Source organism: Carcharhinus amblyrhynchos, chromosome 4, assembly GCF_965287045.1.
Source record: "Carcharhinus amblyrhynchos chromosome 4, sCarAmb.v2.hapA, whole genome shotgun sequence".
NCBI lineage: Eukaryota > Metazoa > Chordata > Chondrichthyes > Carcharhiniformes > Carcharhinidae > Carcharhinus > Carcharhinus amblyrhynchos.
In genome coordinates this window covers 52,262,725-52,283,454 of record NC_137327.1, presented here as the reverse complement: position 1 = coordinate 52,283,454, position 20,730 = coordinate 52,262,725, and the positions used below count along the sequence as shown (strand labels likewise).

At 43.6% G+C, this 20,730-nt stretch overlaps 1 protein-coding gene across 2 annotated transcripts in view; it reads right to left on the bottom strand.

The window, feature by feature from the left end:
* The window catches only part of cbfb (core-binding factor subunit beta), an 87,119-nt gene extending 72,121 nt beyond the window's left edge, over positions 1 to 14,998 (bottom strand). Inside the window, exons 1-3 of one of the 2 annotated variants that reach the window (XM_080187145.1) lie at positions 13,923 to 14,998; positions 13,555 to 13,641; positions 8,212 to 8,328 (exon numbers count right to left, since the gene is read on the bottom strand). In XM_080187145.1, coding sequence (XP_080043271.1) covers positions 8,212 to 8,328; positions 13,555 to 13,641; positions 13,923 to 14,000 — 282 coding nt within the window. In that variant the 5' untranslated portion in view covers positions 14,001 to 14,998. The remainder of the gene's footprint in view (positions 1 to 8,211; positions 8,329 to 13,554; positions 13,642 to 13,922) is intronic. The other variant, XM_080187144.1, reaches the window with a different exon arrangement.
* Positions 14,999 to 20,730: the final 5,732 nt, after the last annotated feature.

The following is a 20,730-nucleotide window of genomic DNA, read 5'->3' as shown; positions in this document are numbered from 1 at the left end:
CTGAAAAGTGTGGGACGAAAAATGAATTCAACCCACCAAATTCCATCCCTCACTTGTTACAATTCTCCTGGTTTTGCATACAATTTTGTTTTTATCACCCATGGCAGCAGATTATTCCAATTAGTCACCTTTTATGCGAAAAGAGCGTGGAGGAGGCTGGGATTGAAGCAGTAAGAACTGAATGGAGGAAACATCAGTGACATCACAGAACAAGGATTCACTTGGGGGTAAGTATAATGTTAAGCTTTTAATTTAAATTAATTAAACATTAAGTTCGACTCAATCAATTAGTATAAAAACTGAAGTCAATTTGTTAATTTATCAGTGTACAATTAATCAAATTCGGCAGAAGTTAAAATTAAATAGTAAGGCATTGTAACTTGAAAAGGGTCGGAATTTCTCAGCTAATTAAAATCCGAGGAATAAAGATAATAAGAGCTAAGAAAAGCACTTAACTCCCCACGAATAAAGTGATGTCAGCATAAGGGAAACAACTTAACTCAAGTTAAGTCTTCAGCTTATTCCTGATTAGTTAGTAGTCTGGATAACATGGCAGGATAGGGCATCACGGTTCCATTGGAATTCCAGGATACTTTCAACATGCTGTGCAGGGAGTATCAGCCGAAGCTCAGGTTTTGGAGCTTGATCGGCAGCTCCAAATGCTGTGTCCACAAAGCTAAGAGTTTAATGGAAAACTCTATGACTCTATGATAATACAATTCTGCAGATGATCACCTCCTCTTTCACTGACCTTTTATCCAGGAATATTTAGTGCCCAGTCCTGCCTTTTTTGAGCCAGATTTCTGTTATCACCAAAATATCACATTCCGACATGATTATCTGCGTCTGCAGTTCAACAACCTTATTTACCACAAACTCTGTGTTCACATATAGGTACAGTAAACCTAAATTAGGCCCAAGGTATACAGGCAGCAAGGATGTGGCTGACCACATGCAGTCAAAGAGGACAAAGCAGGTAGCCCAGGAACCTCTGAACACTGGTGGAAAATGATGATCCCTCTCATGAGTGCAGCTAGGGCCAAGTCCAAATCACCAAAGACAGCTTGGCTGTACAAGAGTGCAGGAAGAAGATTCGGAAAACAATACTAGTTGGGGATTCTATTAATTAGAGGAACAGACAAGACTTTCTTTAGGCATGATGGTACCAAGATCAAGGATGTCACTAAGATGCTGCAAAGCACTGACGAAGGGTCATCCAGATGCGAAACATTGGCTCTATCCTCATTCCACAGATGCTGTCAGACTGCTGAGATTTCCTAGCATTTTCTGTTTTTGTTTCAGATTCCAGTATACACAGCTTTTATATTGAGGGGAGACGTTGAATCACCAGAACTCATGTTCCATACTGATACCAACAATATAGAAAGAGGTTAGATTTTAGGAAGCTACGAAAGATAACAGCAAGTAGGAGCTCAAAAATCATAATATTCAGATTATTCCTGATACAACATGCTGGCGAGTACAGAAACAGGAAGACAGCAAATTAATGCTCGACTACAGAAGTGGTACTGGAAAAAGGGCTTTAGATTCCCGCGAAATTAGGACAGGCCCTCGGAGTGATGGGACTTGATCAAGTCGAGTGGGTTGCACCTGAACAGGGCGGAGATTAATGTCCTTGTGGGGCAGTTTGCTAGTACTACTGGGAAAGATTTAAACCGAATTAGCAGAGGGATGGGAACCAGTAACTAACAGAGAAGGAAAACAAAACGCACAAAAAAATTGAGACAGATAGCACCAGATAATGACAATAGTAAGGTATCAGTTGAGGACAGAGTTGAGGGAATGCAATGAGACTTTGCCTATATTTGAACAAGTTTGTGGGAAAAATAGATTGATGAGCTGTCAGTATGGATAGCCATGTGTGAATATGATATTTTGGTGATAACACAAACCTGGCTCAAAAAATAAAAGGCAGGACTGGGCACTAACTATTCCTGGACACAAAGTCAGTGAACAAGGAAGTGGATGGGAAACTGGGTGGGTTAAAGGTTGATAAAAATTATGAGAATGTTGGCTATACTTAGAACTGATGTTACCCTAACCAGATCAGATGCATCTGAAAATAGTGAATTAAGGGTGGTAACTGCATTGCACTGGCCACAATCCTCTAATGCTCCTTAGATATGGGGTGTTGCCAAAGGACTGTAGAATTGTAAACGTTTACACTGCTGTTCAAAAGAAGTTGGAAGGATAAGCCCAGCAACTATAACAAGTCAGTTTAATCTCAGTGGTATAAAAACTTTTAATGATAAGATGGTTCAAATTGTCACTTGGATAAAAGTAAAGTAAATTAATCAAAGTCAGTCAGCATGACTCAACAGGAAAATCATGTTCCATCAGCTTGAGTTTTTTGATGAGGTTCATATAGTCAATGTGGTGTATGTGTACTTGAAAATGACATACCACATAATAGGCTTGTCAGCAAAGTCAAAATCCATAGAATAAAAAGGGACAATTGAAGCATGGATACAAAATTTACTGAATCATAGGATCCTTACAGAGTAAAAGGAGGCTATTTGGCCCATCATGTCTGCATCAACCACAATCCCACCCAGGCCCTATCCCCATAACCCCACTTATTTACCCTGATACGAGAAGAGCTATTTAGCATGGCCAATCAACCTAACTTGCACATCTTTGGCCTATGGGAGGAAACCTATGCAGACACAAGGAGAATATGTAAAAATCACACAGACAGTGACCCAAGACTGGAATTGAACCTGGGTCCTTGGTGCTGCGAGGCAGTGCTAATCACTGTGTTGCCCTAATAATAACAATAGGAAACAGAAGTGGTGAACACAGCAAAAGGAAGTATATAATGGGGCTCCCCAGGGGTCAGGTAGGGTCTCTGCTTTCCTTGACCAAGATTGATTACCTAGACTTTGGTGTACAAATTGTGTCAGTGACACAATACTTACAAGTGTGAACTGTGAAAAGGATACTGAGAAACTTCAAGGGGGCCTAGGCTAGTAGAACGGACTGACAGTTGGCAGGTGAAATTTAATGGGAAGAAGTGATGTATTTTGGTAGGAAGAATAAGGAAAAGTAATACACATTAAAGGAACAATTCTGAAAAGAATCTAGAACAGAAGGACTTGGAGATACATATGCACAACTCATCAAAAGTGACAGATAAGAAAGGGACAAGGTTAGGAAGGTTGTAAAGGATTAGACTGAACACAAAAGATCTGAGAATGATTCCAGGGATAAGGGATTTCACTTAGACGGACAGATTGGAGAAGGGCCCAACTTCATCATAAGGTGGAGATAACATAAGGTGGAGGTGTTCAAAATGACAAAAAGCAATAACAGAGTAGACAGGAGGGTTGAGAACCAAAGTACACCAATTTAAGGCAAAAGAACCAAAAGGGCAACAGGGGCAAAAAGGTGGTTAAGATCTGGAATGTACTACAGGTAGATTCAATCGATCGTTATCTTGAGAAAAAAAATTACAAGGCTACAAGTGAAAAGGTGGTGAAGTTTTAAGTTTATTTATTAGTGTCACAAGTCAGCTTACATTAACACTGCAATGAAGTTACTGTGAAAAATCCCCAAGTGGGACGAGCTGTTGAGAGAATTGGCATGGACCAGACAGACAGAATGGCCTCCTCCTGTGCTGTAATGATTCTATGATTATTATCCAATTTATATTTTGCTATTTCATATTTATGATCATTGCTACTAAATTCATAATTCTAAAATAATGTATTCAATACAGCTAATATATTTGTATTATTCCATCTGTAAAAATGACTAAGAGGAGGCAGAGGCATAGTGATAGTGACACTGGATAAGTAATCCAGAGAACCAGGCAAGAACTGGAGATCCCAACTGGGGATCACCTGACAAAGAGGGAAACCTTGAAAGCTTGTGAGTTTACTATCAAATAAATCGGTTGGACTTAAACCTGGTGTTGTCAGACTTCTTACTGTGCTGATCCCAATCCCACCAGGGCACACAGCGAAATTTGAATTCAATGAAAATATGGAATTAAAATATCCAAATGATGACCATGAAACCATTGTCAATTGTCATTAAAAACTTGTGTGGTTCACTAATGTCTTTTACCTGGTCTGGCTGGCCTACATGTGACTCAAAACTACATCAATGTGGTTGACTCCCAAATGCTATTTGGAGGTCAGTTAGCGATGGGCAATCAACGCTGTCCAGCCAGCAGCACCCACACCCCACAAATGAATTTTTAAAAAGTCTCTCCTTGTCATTCATTAAAACACACTTGGCAAAAATGACCTTCCGGTCTCAGTATCGCATTCAACAATTTCAGATGATTTTCCCTCCTCCACCTCTGCCCGTGTTTTAATTTTTTTTACTGTTCGCTATCTTTCTATTTCTTAATTGTCTTTCTTCATTCTTCTTTCCCCCACTTCATCCACTTTCCCTTACCTTTTCTTTCTCCCGCTTCCCCTCTTTTACATTCCACCTCTGTTCCATTCCTCTCCCCTAACATCTTCATCTGTCACAGCTTACAGCTTCTCTGCAGTTTGACCATTCATACCCTTTATTCTCTGTGGACAGTTATCAACAGCCTTCTCCCCTGGTTTCCATGGCTATGACTCATCTTTCTTTCTCCCCACCCCCCGCAGTATAAATATCTCCCACTCTCTATACCTTGTAGCTTTGACAAAGGGTCATCAGCTCTTTTCTCTCCTTACCATTTACAGATGCTGTCAGACTTGCTGAGATTTTCCAGCATTTTCTCTTTTGGTTTCAGATTCCAGCATCTATAGTAACTTACTTTTATCCAGTGTTTAACTCATTGCCACTTTTCTTCCATGAATGCCTGCCCTGGAGAAGGACTTTCTTCTCTCCGACAGGATTTCTGTATATTTTGCCTCCCCATCCACCTTCACTACTTTCCATTTTTGTGTTGGACAAGGTATTTATGAAGACTTGTTTCCATAACGTTTCCTTCCTCAGTGACTGTCTTCTTCTTGTTCTTATTCCACGTGGATTTCAACTCAAATTCCATTCCACATGTAACCTCCAGGATTACAGGTACCTCCAGGATATACAACATTCTTCGAACAGCTGTTCTCGCCACATCCTCAAAGTCACACTCAGTTCTGTACGCCGCCACATGAAGACACTCGACATCTCTCTCCAGCAACACCGTCTTACTCTCTCTCAAAGTTGTCGTGTCCCCAGTTTCATTTCATTCTCTGCATCATTCGACATCTTAAAAAACTTTTCTTGTTTCTTGTAGATGTGAAGGAACACAAGCTTCAGCAACTTACCTACACCATTGCACATCCCAGGCTGTCCACCAATCTCAATCTCTTGAATTCCATCTCTTCTAGCCCAGCCCTTGCTGTGTCTTCACCATACCCTCTGACCTTCCTGAGGCTGAGCGTGCTGTTCTCAGCAAAGGACTCAGCCTCATACCTTTATGTCCCAACCTCAATGGATTCCAGGCTTGACATGATGTTGAATTCTTCTTCCGTCACCTTCAACTCTGTGCCCACTTCTTTGGCCAAGAATCCTCCCCTCTTCCACAGATGATTTCACGTGCGTCCAATATTTTGCCTCCAACTGAATACCCTCAGTGCGACAATTATCTGCCTTCAAACTTTTCATTGGGAACTGTTGGTGGGACATTGGCCGTCTCAATTTTTCTGCCCCTCACCCCGCCCCCTCACCCATTCCAACCTTTTTCCTTCCAAACCTACCACCCTTCGCTCCCTCAGGTCCAACTCCGATATTGTCATCAAATCTGCTGACAAAGGGGGTGCTGTTGTCATCTGGCGTACTGATCTCTACCTTGCAGAGGCTAAGCACCATCTCAGACACTTCCTCCTACCTCCCCCTGGACTATGACCACACAACTGAGCATCAAGCCATTATCTCTAACACCGTCACCGTCCTCATTTCCTCCAGATGCCTTCCCCCCCACAGCTTCCAACCTCTGTCTCCCAGCTCCAGATATTTACTTCCCAAAATCCACAAAAAGGACTGTCCTGGTAGTCCCATTGCGCCAACGTGCTCCCCTACCTCACTGAACTTATTTTCTTTTACCTTGGCTCCACCCTCACTCCCCTGGTCCATTCTCTTCCCACCTACATCCAGGATTCCTCTGATGCCTTGCGTCATATTGACAGCTTCCAGTTCACAGACCCTAACTGTCTCCTATTTAACATATATGTGCAATTTCTCTACATCTCCACCAGGACAGCCAGAGAACTCTTTGCTTCTATCTTGAAAAGTGACCTGAATAATTCTCATCCACCACCACTCTCCTCTGCCTGGCTGAACTTGTTCTATCTCTCAACAACTTCTCTTTTAACTCATCCCACTTTCCCCAAATCAAAGGAGTAACAATGGGTACCTACATAGATCTAGCGATGCTTGTCTTTTTATGCAGTATGTGGAACATTCTTTGTTCCAGGCCCCCTCCCACAACTTCTTTACCACTACATTGATGACTATTTTGGTACCACTTCATGCTCTTGTCCAGGCCACAAAAAATTCATCAACTTTGTTTCCAGCTTCCACCCCTCCATCGCCTTCACCTGAGCTACTTCAGACACTTCTCTTCCTTAGCCTGTCTCTATTTCCAACAATAGACTACCAATTTCCATTACAAGCCCACTGACTCCCACAGCAATTTGGACTACAGCTCTTCACACCCCACATCCTATAATGACTCCAGCGCTTTCTCTCAGCTCCTTTGCATTTGTTCCAGTGATGCCACTTTCCAAAACAGTGCTTTTGATATGTGTTCTTTTTCCTCAACTGTGGATTCCCATCTACAGTTGTTGATAGGGCCCTCAACAGTGTGCAGTCCACCTCCTACGCCATGATCCTCACCCCTTCCCTTCCCACAACAGGATAGAGTCTCCATTGTTCTCACATTTCACCTCACCAGCCTCTGCAGGCAAAGTACAATCCTCTCCCATTTTCGCCAATTCCAACATGATGCCACCACCAAACACATCTTCCCTTCAACCTGTCAGCATTCTGCAGAGACCATTACCCTCTTCTTTGCTTATCATCCAAGATCCAAAAAAATCATTCTGGGCTAAGCAGCGTTTCATGTGCATCTTTCAATTTGGTGTATTGCATTAGCTGTTCCCAATGAGATCTTCTCTATATCAGAGAGACCAAGCATAGACTGGGCGATCACTTTGCTGAGCACCTTCGGTCTGTGCACAATCAGGACCCTGACCTTCCTGTTGTTTGTCATTTTAACACATGATCCTGTTCCCATGCTCATGCGTGCCCTTGGCTTGCTACAATGTTCCAGTGAAGCTCAACGCAAACTGAAAGAACAGCAAGTCATCTTCCGGCTAGGTACTTTACAGCCTAATTCCAGTCTCAACATCAAATTCAACAACTTCTGATGATTGCTCTACCCCACCTTGGCCCCCCTTGTTTTTGTTCTATTTTGTTAAATTTTTTTTTACTGTTCTCTACTTTTTATTTCTTTATTGGCTTTCTTCATTTTTCTTCCCTTCCCATTCTTTCCCCTATTTCATCCCCCTTTTCTTACCTTTTCTTTTCCCCCACTTCCCCTTTTCTGCATTCTACCTCTGTGCCATTCCACTGCCCCCCTCCCTCACCCCAACATCTTCATCTGTCACAACTTCTCTACTGTTTGGCCATTCACATCCTTTATTCTGTGGACAGCTGTTAGCAGTCTTTTCCCCAGGTTTCTATGACTATGATTCATCTTTCGTTCTCTTCCCCTGCAGTATAAATATCACCCACTTTCTATACCTTTTAGCTTTGAAAAAGGGTCATCTAGACTCAGAACATCAGCTCTTTTCTCTCCTTACAGATGCTGCCAGACCTGCTGAGATTCTCCAGCATTCTCTCTTGGTTTCAAAATAATACTTGGCCTTCTCAGTACTCTCACCAATATTCGCAAATCTTGTTTATATCACAATTACCAAAAGTACTTGCAGTACTCATTGTCGTCCAACAGGTATACGATAGATTCAGCAAAATCCCAACTGTTTACATCCATTGCTCCGGCTATATATCTAATTATTTTAAATTTGGCTAATTACGTCACCATACTGTAAACATTTAACACATTTGAGCAAATATTCAGACATTACAAAACAATTCCCAGTTCATTTTAAATGCATTAAAAAACACCTATATAGCACTGTGCAGTCTAGAATATCTGGATTTCTCCCACTCACAAGAATGTCAGGACAAGTTTCTTACCTTGCCTACATCGCGCTCAAAGTCTACATACTCCCGTGTGGGCGTCTGTCGCTGTTCTCCATGCCAATTTGCCGGAAAAAATTGCAGAGATAGATTGGTTCCAGAGGCCACAAAAGCCTTTCAGAAAAATCAATAGAAACTGTATTAGAGAACAGGACTTTAAATAAATTATGCAGTCATTTTTTTTTAACATCAGTGCTACGTCCCGAGGTTATAGTCTGCCAGGCGGCACTGTATACTTCAAACTCTGAAATTACATGATAAAACATGGACTCATCATTTCTGAAGTGTACAGTTACAGGCATCTGATTCTTCTTTGACACACAGCCCAGAGTATGTCGATAGCATGGGATACTGCACTAATCAATAAGCCAGGCATTAGTTAACTTAGTCACTGCCCAGAATAATTATGCATTTTGTAAAGCTAAACATATAATGACAATTATTTCCACCAAGACAAGATCAAATGAAATCAGGAAGGGAGACTTTTAAAATACTAATAGCAATCAGTTATGCACCCCTTCAATGAATGTTACGGGATTGAATTTGGTATTATAGTATGATCTGTGCAGTGCAAATGTCAAGCTGTCCAGTGTGGGTGGGGAGGGGGTAGGGTGTTTGATGGGAAGGTAGAGAGCATGCTGCAAAATTGGGAGGAGCAAAAGAAAATGCAGAAAGAAGAGCCATAAAGCAAATGTACAAAATAACCAACATGTTTCAAAGGGACCAAATCTCTATCAATTCTTCAACAGAAGAATACAACAGCTGTATCCTGTGCTCAATTTTGGATTGGAGTCTGTCCGGGATTCACTTTAACAAACCATATTTACACATGGAGCATCAACTCAATCTATTTAATGCACTGATGCTCCTACAAGTCTGCCCCATAAATAGTTGCTATTATGATTTGATTTTAAAAAATAAAACAGCTAACGAACAGACTTGCCATTGTGCAAAAATAGAGGAAAGGCCAAACACAAGATTTATAGAAAATGCTGTAAATACGCAGGTTTGGCAGAATCTGAAGGGAGAAACTAGGTTAACCTTTCAGGTCAAATGACCTTTCATGCTTTTACTTCTGATGAAGATCATCAACCTGAAACATTCACCCCATTTCTCTCTCCATAGATGCTGCCAGACATGAACATCCACAGTATTTTGTTCTTGGCAAATCATTTACTATCTCCTCATTTAAAAAGGAGAAATGGCCTTACTTAATTGCTTGATGGAAAACACTTGATTAAAAATGGCAAACATTTCAACTAAAAGCTTGAGTTTCAATGATGAATGGCTCAGAATAGCAGTGCAGTACATGGAACTTCATCATTCAATGTTACAGATCAGAAAGATACAGGGGGATGAGTTTTTGATCGCAACCATGTTAGAAAGTTGCAACGGACTCCTTTTCACAGTCCAATAGCCAGGTCAAAGATGGCAGCTGTTGGTCCCCACAGATGAGAAATGGTATATACTCTAGGTGAGGGAAAATCATTGAAAATTAAAAACCATATTTTACCTCTGGAATAGCAAAGTTATTACTTACATGGACCATCTTGTTAGTTTATAGTCAAAGTTTTTGAGGCATGCCTCAGATTGACATAGTGTTCATATTTGATCCTGAGGTGATGGATTATTTGAACTCAGCTGTAACCATGGTAAGAGTGTTTCCATTTTATTAATTCATTCAGGGAATTTGGGCAAAGGGCAGCATTTTTTGGCCATTCCCACATGCCCTTAAAACCCTTCATTGCTCCACTATTGATGAAGCTATTCTCACTATAATTAGGGAATTAGTCCCAGAAATTTGATGTAGCAACAATAAAGGAAGTGATACATTTCAAAATGAGTATGGTACTCAAAATGGAGGTAGCGTTCCCACACGCACAGTGCCCTCGTCTTTCTTGGTGGTAGAATCATTTGGCTTGGGACAGGCTGTTAAGAAACCTCAGCAAATTGGTGTGGTACATCTTGTAGATAATTCCGCCTTATCCATGGTACAGCGCTTTGTTCTGGGTGATTTTTAGTTTCAACATATGTTGGAGCACCACTCATTTTGGCAAGATTGGAGCATTCCAGCACATTCCTAATTTGTGCCTTGTAGATAGTGGAAAGGCTCTGGGAAATTAGGAGGAAAGTCATTTTTCACAGAATGCCCATCTTTCCACCCGTTCTCGCAACCACCATGTTTATGTGGCTGGCCCAGTTATAGGCCAATTATAGGCCGGTTAGTTTAACGTCTGTTGTAGGAAAAATGTTAGAATCCGTGATCAAGGAGAAAATAGTGAGGCATCTTGAGGAGAATTGTTTCGTAGAGCAGACGCCGCACAGTTTCGTTAAGGGGAAGTCGTGTCTGACGAATTTATTGGAGTTCTATGAGGATATGTCAAGGGCGGTGGATAGAGGAGAGCCGGTGGATGTGGTCTTTCTGGATTTTCAGAAGGCGTTTGACAAGGTGCCTCACAAGAGATTATTACAGAAGGTCAGGGGGCATGGAGTTGGGGGTAGGGTGTTAGCGTGGATAGAGGGTTGGCTGTCAAATAGGAGGCAGAGAGTGGGGGTCAATGGGTGCTATTCGGATTGGCGGTTGGTGACTAGTGGAGTGCCCCAGGGGTCGGTGCTGGGGCCTCAGCTATTTACCATTTATATAGATGATCTGGAGGAGGGAACCGAGTGTATGGTGTCGAAATTTGCTGATGACACCAAGATTGGTGGAACGGCAAATTGCGCGGAGGGTCTGCAGAAGGATCTAGATAGGCTGGGCGAATGGGCCAGGAACTGACAAATGGAATTTAATGTTGGCAAATGTGAGGTTGTCCACTTTGGTAGGAATAATGGTAAGAAGGACTATTACTTACGTGGCGAAAAACTGCAGCATGCGACAGTGCAGAGGGACCTCGGGGTCCTTGTGCATGAGTCACAAAAACCCAGCCTGCAGGTGCAGCAGGTGGTCAGGAAGGCGAATGAGATGCTGGCCTTCATAGCGAGGGGGATTGAATATAAAAGTAGGGAGGTCTTGCTGCAGCTGTATAGGGCACTGGTGAGGCCACAGCTGGAGTACTGTGTGCAGTTTTGGTCGCCGCACTTACGCAAGGATATTTTGGCCTTGGAGCAAGTGCAGAGGAGGTTTACTAGGCTAATTCTGGAGTTGAGGGGGTTGAACTATGAGGAGAGGCTGAATAAACTAGGCTTGTACTCGTTACAGTTTAGAAGAATGAGGGGAGATCTCATTGAGATGTATAAGATGTTGAATGGGATGGATAGGATAGAGGTGGAGAGGCTCTTCCCGCTCAGAAAGGACAGTAGGACTAGAGGGCACAGCCTCAAGATAAAGGGGGAGCGGTTTAGAACAGAGTTGAGGAGGGACTTCTTCACTCAAAGGGTGGTGAATCTCTGGAATTCTCTGCCCATTGAAGTGGTGGAGGCTGCCTCGCTCAATATTTTTAAGACGCGGGTTGATAGGTTTTTGATAGGCAAGGGGATTAAGGGTTATGGGGAGAGGGCGGGAATGTGGAACTGAGCCACGACAGATCAGCCATGATCTTATTGAATGGCGGGGCAGGCTCGAGGGGCTAGATGGCCTACTCCTGCTCCTATTTCTTATGTTCTTATGTTCAGTTAAGTTTTGAGTCTGTATCTCTGGGATCACCACAATGGTAATGTCATTCACTGTTGGTATATATTAACTGCTTGACACATGGCACGAATGTTACTTTTCCAAAAACACCCAGCGATAGAAGAGAAACACTGCAGAGTGGAACTTTTATCATAGATTGTCATTCAATCAGAATCCAAATGGCATGAAAAGGGAATTAATTTATTTTAAAAAAATCAAATTATAGGAAAGCAAATGGAAGTATGGGGTTAGGCTAGGTGGCACACTTATGGAAAGCATAAGCATTGATTTGATGGGCTACACTGTGTAATGTGACAATATGATTACTATTGCAGCAACCCAACTGGAATGTTTATGTACAAATGCTACAAGATGACAAGATTGTGCTTGGCCAAATTATCCTCCACAATCAGACAGCCTGTCAGTGCTGATTGTAACCTCAAATATGACTGGGATACAAATGATTGGATTCAACCTAATGAAGGAATTCATATTTAAGAAAGTTATGAAAACATGCTCATGCAAGAAAGATTTCACATTTGTGAAACTTTATTTTATCCAGAATTTCATAGAGGCTGACTAAATATCAATGGTTTGCAAGTAAATTGACCATAAAATAACCATATATTGTAAAATAAGTATTTTCACTTACTTTCTCAAATGTCATCAATTTATCACAAAAAACTATGCAGATCTTAGTGGCAGCAATGACACCCAATTGATACCAAGTTCCCTACCAAAATTTCCTATTCCCTGTAAATTCCCCAATGTTAGCAGTGCTTTAATAAAAATGGCACTTAATTCACAAGTTCCCTCTGGATATGAATACAGCCATAGAACCAGGTCTATATAATTGTATCCCAGCACTATCAAAAAACTACATTTCTGAGATAAATTTATCTGAGTTAATGAAACACCTGCCTGGGGTGAAATCTTGCTTGCCTGTGTCACTGCTCCACAAATATACTTTTAAATCTGCTTTGTGAATGGAATTAAGTTTTGATGACCCTTATGCATCTGCAAACATTAAATAAAGACAAAGAAGTGGAGCATAAAGGTCTAAAAGTTATGTAATGCCACTGGATTCAAACAAATAAAATTCGAGTCTCCAATTATTTTTCTGCATGAGGGAAACTGCCATTCCCAAGAGGACCAAAAAAAAATGTTTGGCAGCTCCAAATGTAATTCATATTGACAGATCAGTCAGGAGGAAAAGCATTTGCTCAGTATCTTCATGATTCAGTTTCATCCTTAGGAGGTAGCTCATTTAAATTAATTCATTGCAAAATAGGCCAATGTGAACTTTATCCAAACCGGGACTATACTATGCCCACCTAATACTAGATGCAAAATCTAGATGTCAGGAGGAATGATCAGTTTTTTAAAAATACATCTCTTCGTCAAACAATATTATCGTGAAAGATCTGAAATATAAACGTTAAATGCTGCGGACATACAGCATCCGAAAAAAAGGTTATCAACTCCATCGGCACGCTGACGGAGAATGCCACTCGAACCACTAGTTCACCTGCCTTTTCTGCATGCTGGCTACCCGTTTTAACGTTTACTTCATTCTATGTCAAATGACAATGTACAGAGTCGTGTGGGTTGACTGCCTGACTCTTGAGGCAGTTTTATGGGTGCCGCTCCTCGTCAACCTATTTGATGTCAGGTATTGTCTGCGTTTTGTTGGCGCCGATAACAAAGTGAGGATGAGTTTTAGTACTCACAATCTCAGACCTGCCGTCCCTGCACGCGTTCTGAAACCGCATCTGTCTCTCGTCGTGCGGCCGGTCGCGGAAACCTGTGTATTTAATCTGTGAGGAAAAGATAATCAGATAAAAAGTTAAAACGGTCGCCTGTGCGAGAGGGCGCCCCGGCGGCTCTCGGGAACCCTCCCCAACCCTTCTCCGGAGACCGGGGAAAAACTTTCGATCTCAGCACTGAGAGCAGCAGGCCATATGTTCTCCGGCCCCAGCTTCTCCTCCCACATACACCTCCTCTCAGCCGAGCGGCAACTCGGGTAAACTTTCCCCGCGCAGCGCACTCCACCCTCCCCCCACCCCACGGTCCGCTCCAGCCGAGCCCGGCTTCTCACCTCGCATTCCCGGCTAAGTTTGCGGAAGAACTCCTCGTTCTCGAACTTGCTCCTCTGATCGGGGACAACTCGCGGCATCTTTCCCGGTTCTCTGGCTCAGTGTCCGACTCGCTGCTGCCGGCTCGAGCTCCCTCACTCACTGGCGCGCACTCACTTCCTCCAAGCTCGCGGGCAGCACCTCTCGCGCTCTCACTTCCTCCCCCGGGAACTTCACTCACTGCACCATTCACAGACAGCGGGCGCCAGCAGCACGCAGGCGCACCACTCGCCCCGCCCTCCCTTGATTTACATACATCCAGCAACGCGCAGCGTTTCATTGGACCGCTCAGCCCTGGTCTCTATCGAAGGGATCGGAAACGATCGTAATTTGACGATGTTTGCCGAACGCTCGAGCAGGCAGTGCGGCGCCGAACAGACTCGGAAGTGGCCAGCGGGAACTCGGTGCTGACATGTTCCGCTCATTCCTGGCATACCCCGCCACAGTACAAAGAATTCATGTACTAACACGATAACTTGGAAAGGACAGCAACATGCATTCTGCATAAACTAATAAAAGAATCCATTTAATGGGACTGCAGTCTCCAAAGCTAATTCCAATTACACCTACAGAGGCAAACCGCCTGCTGCATTCCAGATTCCCACCAGTGTTAGTAGTTACCTGTTGCTATACGCAACGTGTTTTATCCCTACATTATAACTGTACTACACTTCGATGTGTGTTTTGGGAGTTCCTTATATTTAAATACAGATCTTAATTTTACTTTCTAACTTCCTGCCTCAACTCATCTGCTGCTGAAACTCTCATCCACATTTTGGTTTCCTGTAAACTTGATAATTTCCATGCCCAGACTTTCATCTCCACTCTCCACAAACCTGAGCTCACCTAAACTCTGCTGCTGCTATCTGAAATTGCACCAAGTTCCATTACCCTATCATTCACATGCTCACTGGCCTACGCTTGCACCTCGTCTGGCAACACCTTGATTTTAAAATTCTGTATCCTTGTTTTTTTTTACAACTTTGCCCCTCCCTATTGTTGTGACAGACTGACTACAAATGTCAACCCCCACTGAGATTGCGGTGGTGGTGGGGGGGGATGGGGGGGTCCAGCCCCATTAGACCCAACCGACAGCCCATGGGAATTTGATGCCTGATGAATGGGTTGTTGGCCAAAACTTGGGATTCCCACCAGACATGAAGGCAATTAGGATTCATAATACAATTAACAGACTGGACGGCCCATTCAGCAGCCTCCTGCCATGCATCGCCTCCTCAGCAGGCATTCAACAAGGTGCTGCACAAAAGGCTGCTGCATAAGATAAAGGTGCACAGCGTTATGGTAATGTATTAGCATGGATAGAGGATTGGTTAACTAACAAAAAGCAAAGACTGGAGATAAATGAATGTTTTTCTGGTTGGTAATCAGTGGCTAGCAGTGTGCCTCAGGGAACAGTGTTGGGACCGCAACTTACATCGATGATTTGGACTTGGGGGCCAAGTGTCATGTATCAAAGTTCGCAGATGACACGAAGAGCGAAGTGTGCAGAGGACACTGAAAGACTGAAGAGGGATATAAATAGTTTAAGTGAGCGGGCAAGGGTCTGGCAGATGGAGTACAATAAAGGTAAATCATCCATTTTGATAGAACTTAAGAACACAAGAACATAAGAAATAGGAGCAGGAGTAGGCCATCTAGCCCCTCAAGCCTGCCCCGCCATTCAATAAGATCATGGCTGATCTGTCGTGTCTCAGTTCCACATTCCCGCCCTCTCCCCACAACCCTTAATCTCCTTGCCTATCAAAAACCTATCAACACGCGTCTTAAATATATTTAGCGAGGCAGCCTCCACCACTTCAACGGGCAGAGAATTCCAGAGATTCACCACCCTTTGAGTGAAGAAGTTCCTCCTCAACTCCGTTCAAAACCGCCCCCCCTTTATCTTGAGGCTGTGCCCTCTAGTCCTACTGTCCTTTCTGAGCAGGAAGAGCCTCTCCACCTCTATCCTATCCATCCCATTCATCATCTTATACGTCTCAATGAGATCTCTCCTCATTCTTCTAAACTCTAACGAGTACAAGCCTAGTTCATTCAGCCTCTCCTCGTAGTTCAACCCCCTCAACTCCGGTATCAGCCTAGTAAACCTCCTCTGCACTCTCTCCAAGGCGAAAATATCCTTGCGTTAGTGTGGCGACCAAAACTGCACACAGTACTCCAGCTGTGGCCTCACTAGTGCCCTATACAGCTGCAGCAAGACCTCCCTACTTTTATATTCAATCCCCCTCACTATGAAGGCCAGCATCCCATTCGCCTTCTTGACCACCTGCTGCACCTGCAGGCTGGGTTTTTGCGACTCATGCACAAGGACCCTGAGGTCCCTCTGCACCATCGCATGCTGCAGTTTTTCGCCATGTAAGTAATAGTCCTTCTTACCATTATTCTTACCAAAGTGGACAACTTCACACTTGCCAACATTAAATTCCATTTGCCAGTTCCTGGCCCATTCGCCCAGCCTATCTAGATCCTTCTGCAGACTCTCCACACCCTCTGCACAATTTGCTGTTCCATCAATCTTGGTGTCATCAGCAAATTTCGACACCATACACTCGGTTCCCTCCTCCAGATCATCTATATAAATGGTAAATAGCTGAGGCCCCAGCACCGACCCCTGGGGCACTCCACTAGTCACCAACCGCCAATCCGAATAGCACCCATTGACCCCCACTCTCTGCCTCCTATTTGACAGCCAATCCCCTATCCATGCTAACACCCTACCCTCAACTCCATGCCCCCTGACCTTCTGTAATAACCTCTTGTGAGGCACCTTGTCAAACGCCTTCTGAAAATCAAGAAACACCACATCCACCGGCTCTCCTCTATCCACCGCCCTAGACACATCCTCATAGAAGTCCAATAAATTCGTCAGACATGACTTCCCCTTAACGAAACTGTGCTGCATCTGCTCTATCAAACAATTCTCCTCAAGATGCCTCGCTATTTTCTCCTTGATCACGGATTCTAACATTTTATCGACAACAGACGTTAAATTAACCGGCCTATAATTCCCTGCCTTTTGCCTGCCACCCTTCTTAAACAACGGCGTAACATTAGCCGTTTTCCAATCTTCCGGCACTTCCCCGGAATCCAGCGACGTTTGGAAAATAATCACCAAGGCATCCACTATCACTCCGCCATTTCTTTCAGAACCCTCCAGTCAGTCAAGCACTGCCTCTCTAGTAACAATAATGTCATTCAGGCCCTCCACTCCTACCATCTTTCCATCACTAACACCCGGCAAATTATTCACGTCCTCCTCCGTGAAGACCGAAACAAAAGAGTTATTCAAGGTCTCAGCCATTTCCCCATCCCCTACCACTAAGTCCCCCTCTCATCCTCTAAGGGTCCAACGTTCACCCTAGCCAGCCTCTTCCTTTTTATATATTTATAAAAACTCTTACTATCCTTTTTTATATTAAGCGCTAGCCCAGCTTCATAGTTTATCCTACCCTTCTTTATCAACTTCTTTGTCATTCTTTGTTGACAATTAAACCTCTCCCAATCCTCTTCTCGCCCACTACTCTTAGCTACTCTAAACACATCCGCTTTTAATTTAACACTTTCCTTTACCTCCTTCGTTATCCACGGCTGATTATCTCTCCTCCTACGATCCTTTTTAACCACTGGAATAAATTTCTGCTGAGCACCAAGAAAGATTTCCTTAAAGATCCTCCACTGTTCCTCAGCAGACCTACCTTCCAATGCGCTCCCCCAATCAACATTCGCCAATTCCTGTCTCATCCTACCATACTCCCCTCTGTTCAAACAAAGGACACATGTCCGGGAACCCACTTTCTCCTCTTCCACCTGCATCAGAAACTCCACCATACAATGATCACTCTTCCCAAGAGGATCCCTCACCACAAGGTCCCTAATTCTACCCGCCTCATTACATAACACCAGATCCAAGATAGCTCGCTCTCTCGTCGGCTCCAATGCACACTGTTCAAGGAAACTATCCCGGCAGCATTCCAAGAACTCTTCCTCAAGCCCACCGCGTCCAACATGGGTCGACCAATCAATATGTAGATTGAAATCCCCCATAATTATCGCCGTTCCATTCCTGCACGCTGCATTTATTTGCGCGTTAACAGCCCGCCCCACCTCCAGATCATTATTTGGGGGCCTATAAACGACACCCACCAGCGTCTTCCTCCCTTTGCTGTTCCTAATCTCCACCCACAACAATTCCACTTTCTGCTCTTTGGCTCCTATATCATCCCTTACTACCACCCTGATGCTATCCTTAATCAGCAGAGCTACACACTTCCCTTTTTCCTCCTAAACACTTGATACCCCTGTACATAAGGGAATAACAGCAAAATGGGCTATTATTTAAGTACTAAAAAATTGCAGCACGCTGCTGTGCAGAGGAACCTGGGTGTCCTTGTGCGTGAATCACAAGGAGTTGGTTTGCAGGTGCAGCAGGTAATTAAGAAGGCAAATTGAATTTTGTCCTTCATTGCTAGGGGGATGGAGTTTAAAAACAGGGAGGTTATGTCGCAGCCGTAAAAGGTCCTGGTGAGGCCACATCTGGAGTACTGTGTACAGTTTTGGTCTCCTTACTTGAGAAAGGATGTACTGGCACTGGAGAGGGAGCAGAAGAGATTCATTAGATTGATTCCAGAATTGAAAGCTTATGAGGAGGGACTGACTAGACTGGGACGATACTTTCTGGAATTTAGAAGAATGAGGGGGAATCTTTTAGAAACATAAAAAATTATGAAGAGAATACATATGATAGAAGCAGGAAGATTGTTTCCACTGTCTGATGAAACTAGAACTAGGGTGCACAGCTTCAAAATAATGGGGAGCAAATGTAGGACTGAGTTGAGGAGGAACTTCTTAACACAAAGGGTTGTGTCTGTGGAATTCCCTGCCCAGAGAAGCAGTTGAGGCTACCTCATTGAATGTTTTTAAGGCAAGGATAGACAAATTTTTGAACAGTAAAGGAATTAAGGGTTATGGCTAGCAGGCAAGTAAATGGAGCTGAATCTATGAAAAAAATCAGCCATGTTCTTATTGAATGGTGAGCAGGCTCAAGGGGCCAGATGGCCTACTCCTGCTCCTAGTTCTTATGTAAATACATTGGATGGGCTTTTCTGTTGATAAATACCAGCATGGACTGGCATGTTGGATGCTGCAAGGGGTCAAAGAGGTAGGTCCAGTGGCCATTTGCTCCTCTGCTGCTGCCAGGCTGCAGAGGGAGGATTCTTCAAGGGACCTGGGGGGTTGGGTGGGCTCAGGATGGGGATTTCACATTCTCGCTTTCCCAGGAGCTGCAGGTGTGAGCAGACTCCTTTGAAGTCCTCTGACAGAGAGGAGATGTCACCATCACCCGGGGGGGGGGTCCCTTCTGTGGGTCGGGTCACCCTCATGCTGCATGGTGAAAATTGTTTGAGTGGTTGAGGTAGGGGAAGAGAAGCTATCTGCTACCACAGAGATCGGGGCACCCCGAACAACCAGGTTAACCAGCATGATTCATGGGATCCATAAATTTTCATCCATCAGGTTGGAGAATCCCACCTGCCAGATGCTGCCAGCACCAGCCATAATCGCTCCAGCTTTTCTGCTGGCATAGACATTGTGCCTAATATCTGCATTTTTACTCCATAAGAATCTCCTCTCAACCTCTTCATCTAACCCCTTTAAAATACATTTCTATTCCTTTCTCCTTCATGTGCACATCTAGCATTTCTTTGGAATGCATCTGTGCTTTTGTCTCAACTACTTCCTGTGGTTTCACATTTTAACCATCCTTTGAAAAAGTGCTTGTCTTGAATTTCCCATAGGATTTATGAGTCAGTGCCTTCTATTTATACCCCCTAGTTCTGGTCTCAACCACAAGTGGAAATATTTTCATCAAAGCTTTCATGACTCTGAAGATGTCCATTAGGTGATTCACCCTTCCCTACCCCTGGCTTCTTGTTTCTAGAGAACAGAGGTCCATCTTGTTCAGTCTTTTCTTATATGTATAATATCTCCATTATTGGTTTATGATAGAGGCATAGAGCAAGGGAGTTATGGTACACCTTTATGAAACACAGATTCGGTATGGACCAAAGTTATGTCCAATTCGGGGCATCAGGCTTTTGGGAGGATGTGAAGCATTAGAGATGGTGCAGCAAGAATGGTTTTAGGGATGAATGACTTCAGTTATGTAGACAAATTGTAGGAGAGGGCTGCTCTCTTTATAAAATCATAAAATCCCTACAGTGCAAAAGGAGGCCATTCAGCCCATGGAGAAGAGAAGGCCTAGAGGAGATTTAATGGAAGTTTTCAAAATCATGAGGGGTCTAGAGAGAGTAGAGAGGGAGAAACTATTCCTAGCAGCAGAAGGATTGGGAACCAGAGGTTACTGATTTAAGGCGAATGACAAAAGAATGAATGGCGACAGGAGAAAAAAAACCCTCTTCACTTAGCAAGCGGTTAGGATCTGGAATTCATTGCCTGAGAGTGTGGTGGAGGCAGATTCAGCCATTGCTTCCCAAAGATAGTTGGATAATTAGCTGAAGAGAAAGAAAATGCAAAGCTACAGGAAAAGGCAGGGCAGTGGGCCTCAGAGTTGCTCTTTGCAAATAACCAGTAGATCCATAATGGGCCAGTTGGCCTCCTTCCGTGCTGTTGCCACTCTGTTAATCTTTTTTGCACCTTTGCCAGTGTCTCTCTGTTCTTTTTATAATATGGAAACTAGAACTGTTCTCAGTACTCCAACTGTGATCTAGCCAAGCTTCTACACCAGTTTAATATGTC